This window comes from Dama dama, chromosome 30 (assembly GCF_033118175.1).
Source record: "Dama dama isolate Ldn47 chromosome 30, ASM3311817v1, whole genome shotgun sequence".
In the NCBI taxonomy this organism is placed as follows: domain Eukaryota; kingdom Metazoa; phylum Chordata; class Mammalia; order Artiodactyla; family Cervidae; genus Dama; species Dama dama.
Genome location: NC_083710.1, coordinates 71,455,351 through 71,469,802, shown reverse-complemented (window position 1 = coordinate 71,469,802; position 14,452 = coordinate 71,455,351). Strand labels below are relative to the sequence as shown.

The 14,452-nt window shown below is 41.0% G+C and overlaps 1 protein-coding gene across 1 annotated transcript in view; it reads right to left on the bottom strand.

Moving 5' to 3' along the window:
- LOC133049633 (ATP-binding cassette sub-family C member 4-like) overlaps positions 1 to 14,452 on the bottom strand; it is a 287,184-nt gene that overhangs the window by 174,245 nt on the left and 98,487 nt on the right. Inside the window, exons 7-8 of the mRNA XM_061133773.1 lie at positions 12,496 to 12,621; positions 7,017 to 7,266 (exon numbers count right to left, since the gene is read on the bottom strand). Coding sequence (XP_060989756.1) covers positions 7,017 to 7,266; positions 12,496 to 12,621 — 376 coding nt within the window. The remainder of the gene's footprint in view (positions 1 to 7,016; positions 7,267 to 12,495; positions 12,622 to 14,452) is intronic.

The following is a 14,452-nucleotide window of genomic DNA, read 5'->3' as shown; positions in this document are numbered from 1 at the left end:
TAATCCATCAAAGAATAAGAGTTAACACTTTTCCCACTAAAGCTACGCTTAATGGTTAGGCATTTGCAGAATCCCTCCCAGACATGATGGAGCTGGATGGTTCCTTCAGTTGCATACTTTCTGGGCACCTGCTATTTGTGAGGACTACAAAGATGAATGAGGCACTGTATCTGCCCTTTAGATAAGTTTGGAGTTCAGGGAAGGAAAGAAGTCCACAAACATGTGGTTTAGTGAGGGCAAAGTCACATCCATGGGCTCAAAGGAAGAGATGGGAATTAAAGAGGGTGTGATGGTTAATTTCATACCAACTTGACTAAACCACAGTCTTCAGACACCTGCTCAAACACATTGGTTATTACAGTGAAAGTATTTTTAGATGAGATTAGTATTAAAATCAGTAGACTCAGTAAAGCAGATTATCATTCTGTAGAAGAATACTAAGTAGCCTAGACGGCAATGGTCTGCCTCTTTTGCCCCACTTCCTATAAACAATGATGTTACATGATTATGTAATGGCTGAGATCATCTATAGCACTGCACAAGCACAATACAAAGTAACAGCTTGGCCACTTGCCACTTTTGTTCATGTGTACCTTATAAGTCCACCTGAAAATCCCTGCTGCTGCTGCATCAGCCACTAGCAAATAAAGCACGTCCGTAGTTCCTATGGCTCCTCATAATTTCATCCAGCTTCCCAGCTCACACTTTGTCTACCCTAGGTTCAGAGACCAGTGAGACACCTGTATAATGTGGGTGGGCCTCATGCAATTAGTCAAAGGCCTTAAGAGAAAAAAGACTAACATACAATGGAGAAAAGACAGCCTCTTCAATCAGTGATAATGAAAAAACTGGACAGCTACATATAAAAGAAAAGTATTAGAACACTTCCTAACACCACACACAAAAATAAACTTGAAATGGATTAAAGACTTAAAATGTAAGGTCAGAAACTATAAAACTTTTAGAGGAAAAGTAGGCAGAACACTCTTTGACATAAATCACAGCAAGATTCTCTTTGACCCAATTCCTAGAGTAATGGAAATAAAAACAAAAATAAACAAATGGGATATAATTAAACTTAAAAGCTGTTGCACAGCAAAGGAAACAGTAAACATGATGAAAAGACAATCATCCGAATGGGAGAAAATAATTGCAGATGAAACAAGGATTAATCTACAAAATATATAAGCAGCTCATGAAACTTATCAGAAAAACAAACAATCCAATCAAAAAATGGGCAGAAGATCTAAATAGACACTTTTCCAAAGACATACAGATAGCCAATAAACACATGAAAAGATGCTCAACATCACTCATTATTAGAGAAACACAAATAAAACTAAATGAAGTACCACCTCATACCACTCAGATTGGCCATCATCAAAAATCCTTCAAACAATAAATGGTGGAGAGGATATGGAGAAAGGAGAACACTCTTACACTGTTAGTGGGAATGTAAATCGATACAGCCACTATGGAGAACAGTATGGAAGTCCTTAAAAATCTAGGAATAAAACTACCATATGATCCAGCAATTCACAACTGAGCATTCACCCTGAGAAAACCATAATTCAAAAAGACATGTGTACCTCAATGTTCACTGCAGCACTATTTACAAGAGCCAGGACATGGAAGCAATCTAGAAATCTAGATATTCATCAACAGATGAATGGATAAAGAAATTGTGTTACATATATACAATGGAATATTTGTTGTTGTTTTTCTGTCACTAAGTCATGTCTGACGCTTTGCAACCCCATGGACTGCAGCACACCAGGCCTCCCTGTCCTTCACCATCTCCTGGAGTTTGCCCAAGTTCAAGTCCATTGAATCAATGATATCATCCAACCATCTCATCCTCTGTTGCCTGCTTCATCTCCTGCCCTCAATCTTTCCTAGCATCAGAGTCTTTTCCATTGAGTTAGCTCTTTGTATCAGGTGGCCAAAGTATTGGAGTTGCAGCTTCAACATCAGTCTTTCCTATGAATATCCAGGGTTGATTTCCTTTAGGATTGACTGGTTTGATCTCTTTGCAGTCCAAGGGACTTTCACAAGTCTTCTCTAGCACCACAGTTTGAAAGCATCAATTCTTTGGTGCTCAGCCTTCTTTATGGTCCAGCTCTCACATCCATACATGACTACTAGAAAGACTATAACTTTGACTATACAGACCTTACATCTTGTTAGCAAGACGATGTCTTTCCTTTTTAATATGCTGTCTAGGTTTTTCATAGCTTTCCTTCCAAGAAACAAGTGTCTTCTAATTTCAGGGCTGCAGTCACCATCTGCAGTGATGTTAGAGCTCAAGAAGAGAAAATCTGTCACTGCTTAGAACTTTTCCCCTTCTATTTACCATGAAGTGATGGGATCAGATGCCACAATTTTAGTTTTTTAATACTGAGTTTTAAACCAGCTTTTTCACTCTCCTTTTTCACCCTCATTAAGGTGCTCTTTAGTTCTTCTTTGTTTTGTACCATTAGAGTAGTATCATCTGCATATCTGAGGTGGCTGATATTTCTTCCACCACTATTGATTCCAGTTTATAACTAACAGATGCCAGTCTGTCATTTCTCATGATATACTCTGCATATAAGTTAAATAAACATGGTGACAATATACAGCCTTGTTGTATTCCTTTCCCAATTTTGAACCAGTCCATTGTTCCATGCCCAGTTCTAACTGTTGCTTCTTGACGTGCATACAGGTTTATCAGAAGACAGGTAAGATGGTATGGTATTCCCAATTCTTTAAGAATTTTCCAGTTTGTTTTGATCCATACCATCATAGACTTTAGCATAGTCAATGAAGCAGAAATAAATGTTTTTTTGGAATTCCCTTGCTTTCTCTAAAATCCAATGAATGTTGGCAATTCCATAAAAAGGAATGAATTTGAGTCAGTTGTAGTGAGGTGAATGAAACTACAGTCTGTTATATACAGAGAAGTAAGTCAGAAAAATAGAAACAAATATCATGAATTAATATATAAATATGGAATCTAGAAAAATGATACTGATGAATCTATTTGCAGGGAAGGAATTGATAAGCAGATGTAGAGAACAGACTTGTGGACACAGCAGGGGAAGGAGAGAATGGGACATACATTGAGAGAGAAAAATAGCACTGAAATTTGTACACCATCATGTGTAAAACAGAGGTGGCTCGGTGGTAAAGAATCAACTTGTCAATGCAGGAGACATGGGTTCAATCCCTGGGTTGGGAAGATCCCCTGGAGTAGGAAATGGCAACCCACTCCAGTATTCTTGCCTGGAGAATCCCATGGACAGAGGAGACTAGCGGGCACAGTCCAGGGGGTTGCAAAGAGTTGGACATGACTGAGCAACTTAGCCAGAGGGAAGTTGAGTGTAACACAAGGAGCTCAACCTGGTACTGTGACAACCTGGAGGGGTGGGATGTGGAGGGGAGGGAGGTTAAAGAGGGAGGTCATATATACGTATAATTATTACTGATTCATGACGTTGCATGGCAGAAACCAACATAACATTGCAAAGTAATTATCCTCCGATTAAAAATAAATAAATAAATAAAATGAAAATAGGGCTTCCCTGGTAGCTCAGATGATAAAGAACCTGCCTACAATGCAGGAGAATTGGGTTTGATCCCTGGGTTGGGAAGAACTGCTGGAAAAGGAAATGGCAACCAATTCCAGTATATCTTGCTTGGAGAATTTCATGGACAGAGGAGCCTGGTGGGCTACAGGCCACAGGAATGAAAAGAGTCGGAGGTTTAAGAGGGGATATATGTATGATTATGACTGATTCACGATCTTGTACAGCAGAAATCAACACAACATTGTAAAGCAATTAACCTCCATTAAAAATAAATAAATAAAACAAGAAAAAAAAGAGAAATAAGACTGACCAGCTCCAAACAGGAGGAAATTTTGTGTCAAGACTATTGTTGGACTCCAGTTACATTTTAGCATAAAGTCTCATGGTTTTAATCTTCTTTTATTTCATGATGGCTGGCAAGACTTTCAGACTAACTTTGTTAATCAAGACTGAGTGTTCCCTTCTGGGCATACACACTGAGGAAACCAGATCTGAAAGAGACACGTGCACCCCAATGTTCATCGCAGCACTGTTTATAATAGCCAGGACATGGAAGCAACCTAGATGCCCATCAGCAGATGAATGGATAAGGAAGCTGTGGTACATATACACCATGGAATATTACTCAGCCATTAAAAAGAATTCATTTGAACCAGTCCTAATGAGATGGATGAAGCTGGAGCCCATTATACAGAGTGAAGTAAGCCAGAAAGATAAAGAACATTACAGCATACTAACACATATATATGGAATTTAGAAAGATGGTAACGATAACCCTATATGCAAAACAGAAAAAGAGACACAGAAATACAGAACAGACTTTTGAACTTTGTGGGAGAATGTGAGGGTGGGATATTTCAAAAGAACAGCATGTATACTATCTATGGTGAAACAGATCACCAGCCCAGGTGGGATGCATGAGACAAGTGCTCGGGCCTGGTGCACTGGGAAGACCCAGAGGAATCGGGTGGAGAGGGAGGTGGGAGGGGGGATCGGGATTGGGAATACATGTAAATCCATGGCTGATTCATATCAATGTATGACAAAACCCACTGGAAAAAAAAATAAAAAAAAAAAAAAAAAAAAAAAAAGACTGAGTGTTCCTAATCATCTACAAGACTCAAGAGCCCAGACCAGGAGCCAGGCCAGCAGAGTCTACATGAACACCAGGCTGTGCTAGCCACAACTCCTCTCTTTAGAGAGCAGGCCCACTGAGTCCAGATGGGCTGGTTTGATACACAGACAGACATAGAAAACAAAGGGAAGATTCAGATCTATTTCCACTCTTGATAATATCCAGCTTCCCTAAGTTAAAACACACTACCACATACACACACCAAAGATCAATGTTCCAGGAATGCTAACCCCAGTCTGCTCCCTCCCTCTGCATTTCTCTGGCTTCTAGTGCAGGTTGAGCCACCCTGGGCCTCTGTAGGCTCCCAGCCATTTCCTGTAACTGTTGTTTCAGTCAATCCAGTATGTATATGATGCCCATGATATGTCCAGTATGGTACGGGCACTACACTAAAGAATCAGATACAGTCTACCAGACACAGTCAGTTGTCACAGGGCTTGGAACACTACCAGGGAGTCAACATCAGCCCACCCAACATGATGCTGGGTGGCATGGTACTGGCTGTGTACATAAATGGAAGCCCTGGATCAGCATGAACTAAAGTGCTGGGAGAAGCTCATGGGGCTGCTGGAGGCTCAGCAGTATTTGCTTAAATCAATGAGAGAAGAGAAGGCGACCCAGTGGGCCTAACAGAGTGAGCCAAAACCCCAAAGTGGGGGTGATTGTGGCAGTCACAGAGAGAACCTCACTACCTCCCTCCATCCTCACTTGTCAGAGTGCTGGGAAACAAAAAGAATGGTCAGTGGAGCTAACAGTTAAAATTTTTAATTTTTCAGAAGCAGGGAACTTTTGCACATCTTCAGAGTAAGACTAGTTGATGTAAATCACACTTGAGGAGTTACTCCACTTGGCAGAAGGTACTAGGAAGACAATAATGTAACAATGACTAAGAAACCAGGCTTTGGGTAGAATCCTAGAATGTCATTTACAGACTATTTGAGGATGGGTGAGTTGTTTCACCTGATGCAGAAACCTGTTTCCTTAATTGTAAAGCAGGGACACATGCTTATCTCATTCAATTGCTGTCGGGTTTAAATGAGAAAACCTGTAAGACTTTGCGTCTACCCAGACCACACAGTGAGCCCTGGCAATCAGCGATCAAAGATAGCAGCTGTGTCAGAGTCCAGTGCTGTAACAAAATCACAGCAGTACAGCACATGTATGAAGCCTCCATCTGGACACATTGCCCTGTCATTAACAATGTGACTGTGGTCCAGGGATGCTCCTAAGTGTCTTCTTCCAAGATGCGAAAGCTAAGGGGGGAAAAAATTGTTGAACTGAATGGACCATCCCTTAACAGTGTTGCTAGAAGCCCCTAGCAGAAAGAATGATAACACTCAGGGGACCAGAACTAACCCTGTAGGACTGATCTGCTTTGCGAGTAATCATTTTTTTTTTATAGTACATATAAACTTCATCATTAAAAAATTCAACTTTTATGATAAGACCCAAAAATAAAATAAAATCACACCCAAACCTATCTAACTTCACTATAGATACGTTACTGGCTGTCCACCACTGAGAAGGATAAAAGAAATTAAATATTTTATAAAGCCCAGACACTCAAAGTCATGCCCAGGCTGGCTCACAGAGCCAGTTTACCTTCATTTTAGACCTACTCATAAACATGCAAGTACTTCAGAGCCTACTGTATGCCAGGCTCTTATTTTGGTGATGTAAATTATTTGCCTTTGGCAATACAGAGACAGTTAGAAAAAATGGAGACAGTGGGTATGGTGGAAATCACAAATCTGAAAGGAAGAAGCCAACTAGCAACAGGATTAAAGAGTAAGGGTAAAAAGGACAAGTCAGATCCAAAAGGCATGTTCAGAAATCAACAAGCAAAGCATCTGTGCAGGAAAGAAACCATTTTTAAAGAGTGAATTAAGTGAGCTGAGGTCACTCTTCCTATCCAAGGAGCAGGACCTCTCAGCAAGTTCTTTCCCTCCAGACACAGAGAGGAATCCAATTGACCCCAGGACTGAACACAGTTGCTAGTCATTAAAGTTAACACAAGAGATGTAATCTGTTTACTTTGTTTGCTTTTAGACATTTTAGTTGCCCTGTAGCCATCACTTGTACACCAAGAACACTGTGCCACTGCTCTGCTATTATAAATGAGCAGGTATCTTACATTATTTGTAATGTATTCTACCAAAGAAGAGAGGGGAGTATGTATGACATTTTGGAACAGCTACCAGCTATGCCCGAAAGCATTAAATCTCACCTAACTGGCACACAGTGACACCAATAAAAGGAACCATTTTACCTAAAATCTACCTAAAACTTTAAAAAGTTATTGGTCACCAAACCTTGATTCTTCGGACACTGGCGACTGTTTCTGCTACGCTCTCGATGGCCATGGGGAAGAGGAGGATGCCTGTAAACCTCACAACTTGGTACAGTGTTATAGCCAAAAACACTTGTTTGACTGTGATCATGTTGCCAAGAAGCACATAGGTGGTAAAGGTGACAAAAAGGATGACTTTGCTTGCAATGTCAAAGAATATCAAATTCATTCCATCAAGGTAGGAACTTCTCAGAACCTTGGAAATTTCCTTCCTGTAAAAGAGTGAAGGAAATAGATTTTAAAAGAAGCATCAACATCCAAGCTATGAATTCAAGTGCCCTGTGTGAGTGCCCTTTCTAGGGGTGGACACAGATTAATATAAACCATCCCTCACATCATGGAGACACAATACAGTGCACACTTGGGGCTCTGCCCTGACCCAAGGACCACACACTTCATCATCACTTCACTCTCCCAACTAAATGGAGGCTTAATGTCACACTTTTAAACATTTTGGGTCAATAACACTTGAGTTTGAACATTCACTCAACAAGCATTCATAAACACAAGCCCTGTGCAGGATACCTTCAGGATGACAGAAAGAGAGAACGTGTCCCTTCCAGGAGTTCAAGAACTTAGAAAAGAAGATGGGTGACCCAGTGGTTAAGACTCTGTGCTTTTGGAGGGGAGGAGCCAAGATGGCGGAGGAGTAGGACGGGGAGACAACTTTCTCTCCTACAAATTCATCAAAAGAATAACTGAATGCAGAGCAAACTTCGCAAGACAACTTCTGATCGCTAGCTGAGGTCATCAGGCGCCCAGAAAAGCAGCCCATTGTCTTCGAAAGGAGGTAGGACAAAATATAAAAGATAAAAAGTGAGACAAAAGAGCTAAGGACGGAGATCCGTCCCGGGAACTCTTAGGCGGCATTGCTTGGGGTAGGGTCCGGGCCTGAGTGCCCTGAGGCCAATCGGAGGGAGCTTCTGTGAGTTGCCAACTTGAACTGTGGGAGACCAAAAGAGAGAGAGTAAATTAACCGGCCCGAACACACTGCCGGCTGTTCGCAGAACAGAGACCGAGAGGGTCCAGAGAGGAGCTCGCAGGCTGCGGACCGGCCCAGCCCCGCCGGAGGCAGGAGGCAGGGGGTAGGGGAAGGTCGCGGCAAGACACAGGGCGCAGGCACCCAACCGGCGCGGGCGGGGACTGGGGCTGGGGACGCGGAGGGCAGAAGGCGCAGGCACCCGACTGGCGCCAGCGGAAACTGAAACTGGGTCCGTGGAAGGGAGTGGGCGCGCCACACCTGGGGAGAGTGCGCCCACTAAGCCCCTGGCTGCCTGGACCGCTCTGACGGGGAAGGCACTGAGAGCAGGCGCAGCTTTTCGTTCCGCGCTTTTGTGGAACACCCGAGGGCTGGAACCTCACGCAGCGCGGGCTGCGCTCCATATAGAGCAGCCGGGAGCCTGAGCAGCGCAGACAGAGAAAGCAGCGTCAGCCCCTCCCGGCAGCCCCAGCCCCTCCCCGCAGCGCAAGCCCCTCCCCGCAGAGCGACGGAACTAGCTACCTGAATAAGAGTCCACCTCTGCCCGCCTATATCAGGGAGGAAATGAGGCTCTGAAGAGACCGGCAAACAGAAGCCAAATAAACAAAGGGAACCGCTTCAGAAGGGACTGGTGCAACAGATTAAAATCACTCTAGGAAACATTGACTACACCGGAAGGGGCCTGTAGATATCGAGAAGTGTAAGCTGGAACGAGGAGCTATCTGAAACTGAGCCGAACCCACACTGACCGCAACAGCTCCAGAGAAACTCCTAGATATAATTTTACTTTTCTCTCTTTTTATTTTTTTTTTTATTTTTTCTTTTTTATTTTTTCTCTTTTATTTTCCTTTAAAATCCCCTATTACTCCCCCATTACTCCTTAACTTTCATTTCCATAGACTTTGACGATTTTTTAATTAGGGGAAAAAAAATTTTTTTTTCTTTTTTTTTCTTTTTTCTTCTTTTTTTTCTTTCCTTTTTCTCTTCTACTTTCTATTTTTCTTTTTCTCTTATTTCTTTTAAAGTCCTCTAGTACTCCTCTACTGCTCCTTAATTTTCATTTTCAATACACTATAACCTTACAAAAAAAAAGAAGAGAAGCCCTATTTTTAAACCGAAGATTATTCTCTCCCAATCTTGACTCTCTGTTTTCTACCTCAGAACACCTCTATTTCCTCCTTTCCGCTTCTCTTCCCAATCCAATTCTGTGAATCTTTGTAGGTGACTGGGCTACGGAGAACACTCTGGGAACAGACAGCTGCGTAGATCTGTCTCTCTCCTCTTGAGTCCCCCTTTTTCTCCTCCTGCTCATCTCTATCTCCCTCCTCCCTCTCCTCTTCTTCATGTGACTCTGTGAACCTCTCTGGGTGTCCCTAATGGGGGAGAATCTTTTAGCCATTAACCTAGAAGTTTTCTTATCAGGGCTGTATAGTTGGAGAAGTCCTGAGACTACAGGAGGAATAAAACTGAAATCCAGAGGCAGGAGACTTAAGCCCAAAACCTGAGAACACCAGAAAACTCCTGACTACATGGAACTTTAAGTAATAAGTGACTGTCCAAAAGCCTTCATACCTACACTGAAACCAACCACCACCCAAGAGCCAATAAGTTTTAGAGCAAGACATACCACGCAAATTCTCCAGCAACGCAGGAACATAGCCCTGAACATCAACATACAGGCTGCCCAAGGTCACACCTAACACATAGACCCATCTCAAAACTCATTACTGGGCACTCCATTGCTCTCCAAAGAGAAGAAATCAAGTTCCATGCACCAGAACACTGACGCAAGCTTCCCTAACCAGGAAATCTTGACAATCCAATCGTCTAACCCCACCCACTGGGTTAATCCTCCACAATAAAAAGGAACCACAAACCTCCAGAATACAGAAAGCCCACTCCAGATACAGCAATCTAAACAAGATGAAAAGGCAAAGAAATACCCAACAGGTAAAGGAACATGAAAAATGCCCACCAAGTCAAACAAAAGAGGAGGAGATAGGGAATCTACCTGAAAAAGAATTTAGAATAATGATAATAAAAATGATCCAAAATCTTGAAAACAAAATGGAGTTACAGATAAATAGCCTGGAAACAAAGATTGAAAAGATTCAAGAACTGTTTAATAAAGACCTAGAAGAAATAAAAAAGAGTCAATTAAAAATGAATAATGCAATGAATGAGATCAAAAACACTTTGGAGGGAACCAAGAGTAGAATAACGGAGGCAGAAGATAGGATAAGTGAGGTAGAAGATAAAATGGTGGAAATAAATGAAGCAGAGAGGAAAAAAGAAAAAAGGATCAAAAGAAATGAGGACAACCTCAGGGACCTCTGGGACACTGTAAAATGCCCCAACATTCGAATCATAGGAGTTCCAGAAGAAGAAGACAAAAAGAAAGGCCATGAGAAAATACTCGAGGAGATAATAGCTGAAAACTTCCCTAAAATGGGGAAGGAAATAGCCACCCAAGTCCAAGAAACCCAGAGAGTCCTAAACAGGATAAACCCAAGGCAAAACACCCCAAGACACATATTAATCAAATTAACAAAGATCAAACACAAAGAACAAATATTAAAAGCAGCAAGGGAAAAACAACAAATAACACACAAAGGGATTCCCATAAGGATAACAGCTGATCTATCAATAGAAACCCTCCAGGCCAGAAGGGAATGGCAGGACGTACTGAAGGTAATGAAAGAGAATAACCTACAACCTAGATTACTGTATCCAGCAAGGATCTCATTCAGATATGAAGGAGAATTCAAAAGCTTTACAGATAAGCAAAAGCTGAGAGAATTCAACACCACCAAACCAGCTCTTCAACAAATGCTAAAGGATCTTCTCTAGACAGGAAATGCAGAAAGGTTGTATAAACGTGAACCCAAAACAACAAAGTAAATGGCAACGGGACCACACCTATCAATAATTACCTTAAATGTAAATGGGTTGAATGCCCCAACCAAAAGACAAAGATTGGCTGAATGGATACATAAACAAGACCCCTATATATGCTGTCTACAAGAGACCCACCTCAAAACAAGAGACACATACAGACTAAAAGTGAAGGGCTGGAAAAAAATATTTCACGCAAACGGAGACCAAAAGAAAGCAGGAGTCGCAATACTCATATCAGATAAAATAGACTTTCAAATAAAGGATGTGAAAAGAGACAAAGAAGGACACTACATAATGATCAAAGGATCAATCAAAGAAGAAGATATAACAATTATAAATATATATGCACCCAACATAGGAGCACCGCAATATGTGCGGCAAACACTAACGAGTATGAAAGAGGAAATTAATAGTAACACAATAATAGTGGGAGACTTTAATACCCCACTCACAACTATGGATAGATCAACTAAACAGAAAATTAACAAGGAAACACAAACCTTAAATGGCACAATGGACCAGCTAGACCTAATTGATATCTATAGGACATTTCACCCCAAAACAATCAACTTCACCTTTTTCTCAAGTGCACACGGAACATTCTCCAGAATAGATCACATCCTGGGCCATAAATCTGGTCTTGGAAAATTCAAAAAAATTGAAATCATTCCAGTCATCTTTTCTGACCACAGTGCAGTAAGATTAGATCTCAATTACAGGAAAAAATTGTTAAAACTTCAAACATATGGAGGCTAAATAACACGCTTCTGAATAACCAACAAATCATAGAAGAAATCAAAAAAGAAATAAAAAAAAAAGACTCTGTGCTTTTAACACAGCATCCATAGTTTGATCCCTAGTCAGGGAACTAAGATTTCACATGTCCACCAAGACATTAGACAGAGGCAGCCAGCATGGCTCCCAAGGGAGCACAGAGCAGAGATGTGTAACCCAGAGCAGTAAAGTCAGGGCAATTCACACATACATGGACCCTGAGAAGATGAGTGGGAGTCAGTTAGGGTTGGTGGAAGCCAGAGAAGAAGGAAGATGAGAGAGTGTATTCCCAGCAGAGGGAGGGGCCCTCACAAAGGTGCAAAGGTGAGAGGTAACAGGGTGCAGCCAGAGAATTATGAATACCTTGTGCTGGAGTATAAACACTCGTCAGATATTTAAGTGAAAGATGGAAAAAATTTCTATAAACCTAAAGCAAATTCAAAAGTAATGGTATTTTCATGGCTCTGTTTGGAATAAAAAACACTGATTCATAAAGTTTGGCCCAATACAAATATACCCAAACTCTACAATCTTCCCATTTGTTCTATATTAACATAAACTGTAGTTTTTGTTTAAACGTAATCAACTCAAATACTAACATCTTAGGATCATTGCTTCCTTGGGATTTGGGGTATTAATATGTGAAATTTCATTTCTATATAAGAAAGAAGCACATATATTTTTCCTTTAGGAGGATGGTAAATAAAAGAACAGTAATACTTTTAAACCATTCAGTAAAAACAGGAAATAAAAAAGTATGAACTGCGGTTTGATATATACAGAAAGTTACCTTCTCAGTCCGGTAATTAGCTCTGCAAATGACTTTTCCCAAGCATACATTTTTATTGTTCTGATGCCAGTTATAACTTCATTCATGGTCCTGAGCCTGGAGTCTGTGAAAGCTGCAGTCTTAATCCTAAGGGGACACATGTGAGAGATGAACCTTAGTGATCACAGCAAAAATGTCCTTACCAACAGCAGCAGTGGCACAGTCAGAGACCAGGGATCAAATGATTCCCTACAGCTCTCCTAAGCTGACAACAGACGCAGGTCCTACTCAAAGTACAAACGGAGGAAGACTTCAATTAGGAAGTCAACCACTCAGCCCAATTTAACAAATAACTTGGAGAACTTGCAGTATTGGCTAAGGAAGACCTGAAGTAAGGCAGGTACAAACCACCTGCCCAAGGAGATTGTGGTCAGGTAGGAGAAGGCAGAAGACACCCGAATCTAATGGAAAGACAATGTGCTATAATAAAATAGGATTAGAGAAAAGGGAACCCTCTTACACTGTTGGTGGGAATGCAAACTAGTACAGCCACTATGGAGAACAGTGTGGAGATTTCTTAAAAAACTGGAAATAGAACTGCCATATGACCCAGCAATACCACTTCTGGGCATACACACTGAGGAAACCAGATCTGAAAGAGACGCGTGCACCCCAATGTTCATCGCAGCACTGTTTATAATAGCCAGGACATGGAAGCAACCTAGATGCCCATCAGCAGATGAATGGATAAGGAAGCTGTGGTACATATACACCATGGAATATTACTCAGCCATTAAAAAGAATTCATTTGAACCAGTCCTAATGAGATGGATGAAGCTGGAGCCCCTTATACAGAGTGAAGTAAGCCAGAAAGATAAAGAACATTACAGCATACTAACACATATATATGGAATTTAGAAAGATGGTAATGATAACCCTATATGCAAAACAGAAAAAGAGACACAGAAATACAGAACAGACTTTTGAACTCTGTGGGAGAATGAGAGGGTGGGATATTTCAAAAGAACAGCATGTATACTATCTATGGTGAAACAGATCACCAGCCCAGGTGGGATGCATGAGACAAGTGCTCGGGCCTGGTGCACTGGGAAGACCCAGAGGAATCGGGTGGAGAGGGAGGTGGGAGAGGGGATCGGGATGGGGAATACGTGCAAATCCATGGCTGATTCATATCAATGTATGGCAAAACCCACTGAAATGTTGTGAAGTGATTGGCCTCCAACTAATAAAAAAAAAAAAAAAATTAGTGATAAAATGTTGTCAGAAAAACAAAATTTGAAGTCTAAGGAATTGTGAAAAAATATTGTTGAAAGTTTAAAAATCACTTTACCTCTCTCCCCAAATGATATAAAAGATATACGTGGTAATGATCCTGTATATACCATAACACCTTAAAAAAAATAAATAAATAAATAAAATAAAATAAAATAGGATTAAAGTGCTGGAGAGCAGAAAATATGGGGCTGTGAATTCCACTGGGAAAGGAGAGCAAGAAAAGCTTCAGAGATCTGGTAGCACTCAAACAGGGCCTCAAAGGATAAGGAACATCTTTCTGTGGTAAAGATAAGAAATGAAATTTCAAGTAGAGAAAAATAACATGCATAAAGTCACCAAAGAAAAGAAAGGAAAAGACCTCAATGTGCTTCAAACAATTCAACATCTCCATCACCTGACAATCTGAACAACACACCTCCAATCCCCTGATATATGCTTCAAGTCTAACTCATCACCATTAGACCCTTCATCACTAGACACTCTTTTATCACATAAGCTGCCGGTACTGTGAGGCTTTATAAATTTATGTCTTTATGCCCTTGGAGTTCTGATAACTTAATGCAAACAGTGAATTAAAAACAAGACATGAACTTAAATAACTGAAAAAGATCCTAATACAAGCATAGTGAAAATATATGCAGCTTGAATTGGACCTAAAGGATGATTACTATTTAATAATGTT